The following is a 10,159-nucleotide window of genomic DNA, read 5'->3' on the forward strand; positions in this document are numbered from 1 at the left end:
GCCGTTAATACAGGTAACGAGTGGAGGACAGAGGAGCCTCTTAAAGAAGAAGTTACAGGTCTGTGAGAGCCAGAAATCTTGCTTGTTTGTAGGTGACCAAATACTTATTTTCCACCATAATTTGCAAATATATTCCTTAAAAATCCTACAATGTGATTTTCTGGATTTTTTTTCTCTCATTTTGTCTGTCATAGTTGACGTGTACCTATGATGAAAATTACAGGCCTCTCTCATCTTTTTAAGTGGGAGAACTTGCACAATTGGTGGCTGACTAAATACTTTTTTGCCCCACTGTAGTTGATTGTTGTTGGGGGTATAGTTGATTGTTGTTGGGGATATAGTTGATTGTTGTTGGGGGTATAGTTGATTGTTGTTGCTGGTGTAGTTGATTGTTGTTGGGGATATAGTTGATTGTTGTTGGGGATGTGGTTGATTGTTGTTGCGGGTATAGTTGATTGTTGTTGGGAGTATAGTTGATTGTTGTTGGGGGTATCGTTGATTGTTGTTGGGGGTATCGTTGATTGTTGTTGGGGGTATCGTTGATTGTTGTTGGGGGTATCGTTGATTGTTGTTGGGGGTATCGTTGATTGTTGTTGGGGGTATAGTTGATTGTTGTTGGGGGTGTAGTTGATTGTTGTTGGGGGTATAGTTGATTGTTGTTGGGGGTATCGTTGATTGTTGTTGGGGGTGTAGTTGATTGTTGTTGGGAGTATAGTTGATTGTTGTTGCAGGTGTAGTTGATTGTTGTTGCGGGTGTAGTTGATTGTTGTTGGGGTGTAGTTGATTGTTGTTGCGGGTGTAGTTGATGGTTGTTGGGGTGTGGTTGATGGTTGTTGGGGTGTGGTTGATGGTTGTTGGGGGTATAGTTGATGGTTGTTGGGGGTATAGTTGATGGTTGTTGGGGGTATAGTTGATGGTTGTTGGGGGTATAGTTGATGGTTGTTGGGGGTATAGTTGATGGTTGTTGGGGGTATAGTTGATTGTTGTTGGGGGTATAGTTGATGGTTGTTGGGGGTATAGTTGATGGTTGTTGGGGGTATAGTTGAGGGTATAGTTGGGGGTATAGTTGATTGTTGGGGGTATAGTTGATGGTTGTTGGGGGTATAGTTGATGGTTGTTGGGGGTATAGTTGATGGTTGTTGGGGGTATAGTTGATGGTTGTTGGGGTTATAGTTGATTGTTGTTGGTGTAGTCTGTGAGGCCTGGGCTTGCACTGTCTGGTTATAATAGGAGTTGTATTGTAGCTGTGCTGTTAGTCACATTATACAAGCGTTTAAGATCAATCCATCTGGATGGTGCCAGTGCTTACCTAACCACAACTGGTCTAGATCAATGAATAAATCACAGCCTTGCTGGTATGACCCCGTCGTTTTAAAGCCATGTCACTTCATAGTTGGTGTCAGACAGTCTCAGCCAGCCTGGCATGGTGTACTCAGTTCAGTTTTGACATGGCATGGTGTACTCAGTTCAGTTTTGACATGGCCTGGTTGGTTTACCTCCGTAGTATTGCTATATATCCATTTGTCCTTGTCACAGTTGGGCGTGAACAGTCTCTCTCTCTCTCTCTCTCTCTCTCTCTCTCTCTTTCTTTCTCTCTCTCTCTCTCTCTCTCTCTCTCTGTGTCTCTCTCTCTTTCTCACCACTTGTGCTGACTGTGTACTGATCTCCTCTTTTCCTTCACAGACACGCCCTCCTCCTCCTGGCTGACCCGGCAGTTCTTTATGTCCTCCATCTCCACCTCATCCTCCTTCTCCTCCTCTGGGGGGCTCTGAGCCACAGCAGGGTCCTCCTTCTCCCCCTTCACCACATCAGCCATACACACCACAGAGACTTCCCTCTGACTGTCCGGACTGGCGTTGACTATGGCAACACTACCCACCTCCAGCTTGTTCTCTAGAGGGCTTCCACTTTCCACTTTTATTGGAGTCATGGTGGCGGAGACTTTCATGTGGTCCACAGTGGGGGAGAGTTTCACAGTGGCCACAGTGGGAGAGACTTTGTCGGCCTTAAACCTAGCAAGGCTATCTGCCTTGTGTTCTGGCCCTTTCATGGTGGCTGTGGCTGAGGTCGTGAAGGGAGAAGAGGAGGGTGAGGTTAGGTCCACCTTGACTAAAGTAGTAGTATTCCTTAGAATGCTATGAGGAGCTATAGGGGACACCATTAAGGGGGCCGGGGAGACTTTTCTGGAGGACAGGGCAGGGGAGACTTTTCTGGAGGACAGGGCAGGGGAGACATTTCTGGGGGACAGGGCAGGGGAGACTTTTCTGGAGGACAGGGCAGGGGAGACATTTCTGGGGGACAGGGCAGGGGAGACTTTTCTGGTGGATAGGGCAGGGGAGACATTTCTGGGGGACAGGGCAGGGGAGACTTGCATGGGGGTAGGGGTGGGGGAGAGATTTAAAGGAGTAGTATTGGAGGACACTTTTCTGGAGGACAGGGAAGGGGAGAGATTTAAGGAGGTAGGGGAGGGGGACACCATTCTGGAGGACAGGGCAGGGGAGAGATTTAAGGAGGCAGTGGTAGGGGAGACTTGTACAGGGGTAGGGGTAGGGGAGGTTTGTACAGGGGTAGGGGTAGGGGAGGCTTGTACAGGGGTAGGGGAGGCTTGTACAGGGGTAGGGGAGGTTTGTACAGGGGTAGGGGAGGCTTGTACAGGGGTAGGGGAAGGGGAGGTTTGTACAGGGGTAGGGGTAGGGGAGGCTTGTACAGGGGTAGGGGTAGGGGAGGCTTGTACAGGGGTAGGGGAGGTTTGTATAAGGGTAGGGGAGGCTTGTGCAGGGGGAGAGGAATGGGAGGCTTGTTCAGGTGTAGGGGTAGGGGAGGCTTGTACAGGGGTAGGGGAGGTTTGTACAGGGGTAGGGGAGGCTTGTACAGGGGTAGGGGTAGGGGAGGTTTGTACAGGGGTAGGGGAGGTTTGTACAGGGGTAGGGGAGGCTTGTACAGGGGTAGGGGTAGGGGAGGTTTGTACAGGGGTAGGGGAGACATTTAAGGGGCTAGGGGCAAGGTTAGTAGGGGAGCCTGGGGTAAGTGGGAATATTTCAGGGGTCATGGGGGTGACTTGTACTGGGGTGGTGATGGGGGATTCTTGTACCGGGGGCGTTAAGGGGGAAACTCCTGCTGGACTCGTGTTGGGAGAGACCGGTTCGAGAGTCTCTGTGGGGGACACTATAAAAGTGACTCTAGTGGGGGACATCTTAACAGGGGCCATCTCAGTGTCGTCAGGTGCAGCAGAGCCCAAGGTGGGCTGGGACGACAGGGCCTTCACAGGGCTGGAGGTCTGCACTGGAGCAGTCTTCAACGGATCATTGAAGAGGGGTTCCTCTTCCACCACGGGCTGGCTCAGTGGCACTTTGACCCCCACTGGATCACTGCCTCTGCGCAGCGAGAACAGGACTAGACTCTTCTTCCGCTTGGCCGCGGTGGCCACCACACCGTTTGTTGTCTCTGTTTTGACGTCTTTGAACATGCTCTGCAGGTTGTACCCCTCCTTCCTCTGGGGGTCCTCCTCATCCCCTTTCTCACTATCCAGGGCCTCCGATTGGTCCAACTGGTTGCCGGACCCCTGATCCTTCTTGTCCATGTGGGTGACTCGGAACCTGTAGGTATGCGGACATCAGATAGTACTGTACATCACCACGATGAGAACCCTTAGATAGCATAACCGTACACATGTAAAGTACTTTAACACAAACACAAAGGCCTCTGAATTCTCTGAATCCTAAATCCCGTTAGAAAACACAAAGTAGTGTGACAAGAGAGACTACAAATGTGTTCTCAATGGTTTACCTGGCAAAAACAAATGAAATAAATAAAGATGAATGTATTGTGTTGTCAAACACCCGTTCAGTGTGACTCACCTTCCCACAGCGAACACAGTGGACTCTCTCCTCTCTCCTGGCGTTCTCGGCTTATTGGTCCGAGGCACACGGCTCAGGCGGCGGGCCTTCTTGGACCGCCCTTGCACACAGAGTGTGCAGGACTTATGGTCGAGCTGAGCGCCAGAGTGCACTGTGTGGTGATGAGGTGGAATACCCCCCAGGCTCTCTTTGCGCAGTAATCTTTTGGAAAGACAATGAAATACCCATTCAGTCAGGCATGTTTATTTTCCATTTCATTTCCAAACTCGGTCCTGGGGACCCCAAGGGGTGCACCGCGTGTGTTTTGGTTTTTGCCCTAGCACTACACAGCTGATTTAATTAATCAAAGCTCGATGATTAGTTGATTATTTGAATCAGCTGTGTAGTGCTAGGGCAAAAACCAAAACATGCACCCCTTGGGGTCCCGAGGAGCGTGTCTGGGAAACACTCTAGACCATGACTAAGCAAAAACATCCAAAGACATCTTTCTAAGCATCTAAACTTGTTGGCTGGGCTCCCTGCCTGTGCCATTAAACCCCTACAACTCATCCAGAACGCCGCAGCCCGTCTGGTGTTCAACCTTCCCAAGTTCTCTCACGTCACCCCGCTCCTCCGCTCTCTCCACTGGCTTCCAGTTGAAGCTCGCATCCGCTACAAGACCATGGTGATTGCCTATGGAGCTGTGAAGGGAACGGCACCTCCGTACCTTCAGGCTCTGATCAGGCCCTACACCCAAACAAGGGCACTGCGTTCATCCACCACTGGCCTGCTGGCCCCCCTACCTCTGAGGAAGCACAGTTCCCGCTCAGCCCAGTCAAAACTGTTCGCTGCTCTGGCACCCCAATGGTGGAACAAGCTCCCTCACGACGCCAGGACAGCGGAGTCAATCACCACCTTCCGGAGACACCTGAAACCCCACCTCTTTAAGGAATACCTAGGATAGGATAAAGTAATCCTTCTAACCCCCCCCCCCCTTAAAATATTTAGATGCACTATTGTAAAGTGGTTGTTCCACTGGATATCATAAGGTGAATGCACCATTATGTAAGTCGCTCTGGATAAGAGCGTCTGCTAAATGACTTAAATGTAAATGTAAATGTAAACACCATTTCTAAGCATCTGGTTTATAGTAGCATATTTGTTGTAGTCTGCCTGTGAAATAAGAGTCTCTAGGGTGATCCATCAGTCTCTCTGTTCCCCTCTCTGGTCGCCTCTGTCTGTGACCTCCCTCCCATAAGGACTGCAGCATCTCTGGGGAGTCCTGTAGCTGTACTGCTGCTGTAGCTGGCTGAGAGATGAGAGTGTGGGAAGAATACCAACGAACGCCACGGCCCTGTAGGCTGCTGTCAGTCTGAGAGCACTATCTTGGTAAACAGACAGGAACACTAAATCCCTCACCCTAGAGGTGCCAAGTAAGAACATGGATCTAATTAACAAGCATAAATCTCTCCAATATACTAGTAGCACATCAGTTATATTATCACAGCACACCACTGGGTTTGCTTCTCTAAAATGCCCTTGATCATCTCTACCTAGAATGCTTGATATGGATGTGAGGAGAAGCACGTTGGTAGAGTGCAGTAGTAGCATACTATGTAGGGAGACTATTTGTCTGTTTGCCTCACAACAAGGCAGTAAAGATCAGGTCCTGTATCCACAAAGAGTCTCAGAGTATGAGTTTAAGTTAAAAATAAATCAGATTGTATGGACAGATCACAGATCAGCACTCCTACTCTGAGACACTTTGTGGTTACGGGCCTAGATCCCATAACAGAGTTGTTGAGACCAAGACAACAGGTGACCCCATGGGACAGATAGCCCAAGGACACACTGCATAGCGCAGGAACAGAGAGGCTGGGCACCCCACTCCATAGATACCCTCTAGTCCCAGCATAAATACAAGCCACACAATACACTGACTTTCTCCAGACTCTGCCTGACTGCCACAGGCACATAGAAATATAGGCTACACCCATTGTTGTGGCCTCTCTGAAAACACAACAGCCTAAAGCAGGGGGAACCCCTGTAGTACAGTACAGGAGACCTGCATTTAAACCATATGCATTATGTACCACAGAAATACTGGTTTGTTCCAGAGAAAAATAAACTAGGATTATATTACTTGAGAGGAGTTGGTGCTGTTATGGAGTAAGGTGCTTGTTTCCTTTAGCTCTGCACGAAAATACTTTCACCAAGGGTGATAATAACACGCTGGAGTAAGACAAGGTGAATGTAAATCTACTTACACAAAAATACATTATAACTAAGCAAAAGAAAAGTTGATCTTAGCAATACGTACCTAGGATCATGATGTTGACATATATCCTGTTTTCCTAGCATATCCTTGAAGGCTTCCATGTTAGCTAGAAGGTAGAACACAAACATTACACACTTTTGCTAAGCACAATTTAAATTGCAGTATTTAAGTGCCAAAAGTATTGACAAAATGTAGTATCTATTAAGTTATTGCCTTCATTTTCAATGATGCACTTCAGGATTTGTTCAACGGTGTCTTGATTGTCCTCTTCTTCATCATCTGTAATATATGAAAGCTTGTCTGACGAAGCAGCTTGCCCCCAAGCGTGCTTCATCATAATTTAAGATTATTAAAGGAAATTCTCAAAGTTATTGACCTGGACCGTTTTTCCTTACTTCAATGAAAGGAGCATATTTCTGTTTGTTTGTATGCTTTCAAGAGATTCTACTTCCTTTAAAGTTGTTTACTTCCACTGAGGCCCATGGTTTTCAAGTACCCATTTAATAAACACTAATTCAATATGGGAAATATTACTTCTTCATGAGTGTTCAGTGTTTACATTGGACTGAATTTAATTCAAGCTGAAATAACATCCTCTAACCTAAAAAGTACAGTTTCCTGCTTGGTAAATGGCCAAGGGCCTTTGGATAAAGACAGACATGTCCGAAAAACGTCACATATACCACTTGTATCTGCCAAAAAATCAATCATGGACACTTAGCTTCTCCAAGCCATATCCCTGACTCTGATGTTGTTCCCATTGTGACTACTAAAACCTACCCAAACCAGAAACCGTGGATAGACGGCAGCATTCAGGCAAAACTGAAAACGCGAACCACCACATTTAATCATGGCAAGGTGACTGGGAATTTGGTCAAATACAAAAAATGTAGTTATTCCCTCCGTAAGGCAATCAAACAGGCAAAACGTCAGTACAGAGAAAAAGTGGAGTCGCAATTCAACGGCTCAGACACGAGATGTATGTGGTAGGGTCAACAGATAATCACGGGTTACAAAGGGAAAACCAGCCATGTCGCGGACACCGATGTCTTGCTCCCGGACAAACTAAATGTAACAGTGTAGGTTCCGTCCCTCTCTTCGCCCCAACCCGGACTCGAACCAGGGACCCTTGCACACATCAACAACTGACACCCACGAAGCATCGTTACCCATCGCGCCACAAACGCCACGGCCCTTGCAACACAAGGGGAAACCCTACTTCAAGTCTCAGAGCGAGTGAAGTCACTGATTGAAACACTATTAGCGCGCACCACCGCTAACTTACTAGTCATTTCACATCGGTTACACTCACCCCACCTTGGACCTCCTCCTTTTCCGCAGCAACCAATTATCCGGGTCAACAGCATCAATGTAACAGTGTAGGTTCCGTCCCTCTCTTCGCCCCAACCCGGGCGCGAACCAGGGAACCAGGGACCCTTGCACGCATCAACAACTGACACCCACGAAGCATCGTTACCCATCGCGCCACAAAAGCAAGGGGAAACCCTACTTCAAGTCTCAGAGCGAGTGACGTCACTGATTGAAACGCTATTAGCACGCACCACCGCTAACTAACTAGCCATTTCACATCGGTTACATAAACACCTTATTTTCCCGCTTTGAGGATAACACAGTGCCACTGGTCCCAAGGACTGTGGGCTCTCATTCTGTTCATTGACTATAGCTTAGCCTTAAACACCATAGTACCCTCCAAGCTCATCATTAAGCTTGGGGCCCTGGGTCTGAACCCTGTCCTGTGCAACTGGGTCCTGGACTTCCTGACGACCCGCCCCCAGGTTGTGAAGGAAGGAAACAACACCTCCACTTCGCTGGTCCTCAACACAGGGGCCCCACAAGGGTGCATGCTAAGCCCCCTCCTGTACTCCCTGTTCACCCATGACTGCATGGCCACGCATGCCTCCAACTCAATCATCAAGTTTGCAGACGATAGGCCTGATTACCAACAATGACAAAACAGTCTACAGGGAGGAGGTGAGGGCCCTGGTGGAGTGGTGCCAGGAAAATATCCTCTCCCTCAACGTAAACAAAATGAAGGAGCTGATCGTGGACTTCAGGAAACAGCAGAGGGAGCACACCCTTATCCACATCGACGGGACCGCAGGGGAGAAGGTGGAAAGCTTCAAGTTCCTCAGCATACACATCACTGACAAACTGAAATGGTCCACCCACACAGACAGCGTGGTGAAGGCGGCGCAACAGCGGATCTTCAAACTCAGGAGGCTGAAGAAATTTGGCTTGGCCCCTAAGACCCTCACAGACTTTTACAGATGCACAATTGAGAGCATCCTGTCAGGCTGTATCACCACCTGGTACGGCAACTGCACCACCCGCAACTGTAAGGCTCTCCAGAGAGTAGTGAGGTCTGCACATCGCATCACTGGGTGCACACTGCCTGCCCTCTAGGACACCTACAGCACCCGGTGTCACAGGAAGGCCAAAAAGATCATCAAGGACAACAACCACCCGAGCCATGGCCTGTTCACCCCATTACCATCTAGAAGGCGAGGTCAGTACAGGTGCATCAAAGCTGGGACCTAGAGACTGAAAAACAACTTCTCAAGGCCATCAGACCGTTAAATAGCCTTCGCGGCTACCACCTGGCTACTTAACCCTGCATCTTAGAGGCTGCTGCCCCATGTACATAGACATGGAATCACTGGTCACTTTAATAATAGAATACTAGTCACTTTAATAATGTTAACATATGTTTGCCTACTGTAACCACACACACACACACTGTGTGTGAACATGGGGTGAACATTTCCATGGAAATATAAAGTTTATTTGGAAAATAATAAATATATTTTTAAAAGCATTCATGATTTGCGTAAATGTAATATACTGACTATTACTCTTGTTAAAAATATGAAATGGTATTACATTTGGTGAAGAGCACATTATGGCTTGTTTAGGACTCGAAACTCAAAGTTTAGGACTTGAGACTTGTTGGTCTTGACTTGAGACTTGACTTGGGACTTGAGTGCTAAGACTTGAGACTTACTTGAGACTTACTTGAGACTTACTTGAGACTTACTTGAGACTTACTTGAGACTTACTTGAGACTTACTTGAGACTTACTTGAGACTTACTTGAGACTTACTTGTGACTTGTGACTTGTAAAACAATGACTTGGTCCCACCTCTGGATACTGTATTCTATTCTACTGTATTTTAATCATTGCCACTCCAACATTTTTATTAACAACATATATATATATATTTCTTAATTCCATTCTTATACTTTTAGATGTGTGTATTGTTGTGAATTATTAGATACTACTACACTGTCAGAGCTAAGAACACAAGCATTTCGCTACACCTGCCATAACATCTGCTAAATGTGTGACCAATAAGACTTGATTTGACATCAATGGATAAATCAAAAGCCAATATACAGTATATATAAACACACTGACAGATCCTGGTAGATACCTACCATCCTTGTCTGGTCCCAGTTTCTGCTCACACTCGTCATCGTCCTCCTCCTCCCCAGTCCTGCAACGGTAGCCCTTCTTCTTCAGCAGGTGGCAGACCAGGAAGCCCAGGAGGCCAGTGATGAAGAAGAAGAAGACCAGGAGGAAGATCATATATGGGGGAGGGGGTTCCCCCACTGTCGATGCCTCCAGGTCTGTCATCCCTCAAAAGGGTCTTCACTCGTCCTCTATCTGTAGCGCAGTCCTGTATAGCCAATGGGTACACACATATGTCCTGTAGAGTCAGTAACGTAACCATGAAGGAGGTTCCCCACATCAGAAGATGTCAACTCTTGATCCACTCAGCAGCATTGATGGGCCTGTGTGCCTGGTCTTGTAAGGCCATCTGAGTCTCCTGTCATCATGTTGTGACTAGATAATCCCTCTTCTCAACTTCCTGTGCGTACCACTGGCTAGAGAGAACTTTATCTATCTCAGCAGGCAGAGAGAGCTGAGCCTGGTGGTACACACCTTTGGATGTTTTTTTACTGAGCATCTTAGCCCACACTCACTCACTCACACACCGTGCTAAATTCTACAGGCCAAGAAGTG

The 10,159-nt window shown here is 47.5% G+C and overlaps 1 protein-coding gene across 1 annotated transcript; it reads right to left on the minus strand.

Moving 5' to 3' along the window:
* Window positions 1–1,066: 1,066 nt before the first annotated feature.
* On the minus strand, window positions 1,067–9,806 carry LOC145858048 (uncharacterized). The gene is made up of 6 exons (XM_082955997.1): window positions 9,571–9,806; window positions 6,798–6,806; window positions 6,328–6,381; window positions 6,157–6,220; window positions 3,858–4,058; window positions 1,067–3,596 (listed from the first exon to the last, which is right to left on the minus strand). Exons 1-6 carry the CDS (start codon window positions 9,767–9,769, stop codon window positions 1,637–1,639), a joined length of 2,487 nt encoding a protein of 828 aa, XP_082812123.1. The 5' UTR covers window positions 9,770–9,806; the 3' UTR covers window positions 1,067–1,636.
* Between the last annotated feature and the right edge of the window lie 353 nt (window positions 9,807–10,159).

The sequence above is a fragment of the Salmo salar genome, chromosome 09 (genome assembly GCF_965601325.2).
Source record: "Salmo salar chromosome 09, fSalSal1, whole genome shotgun sequence".
NCBI lineage: Eukaryota > Metazoa > Chordata > Actinopteri > Salmoniformes > Salmonidae > Salmo > Salmo salar.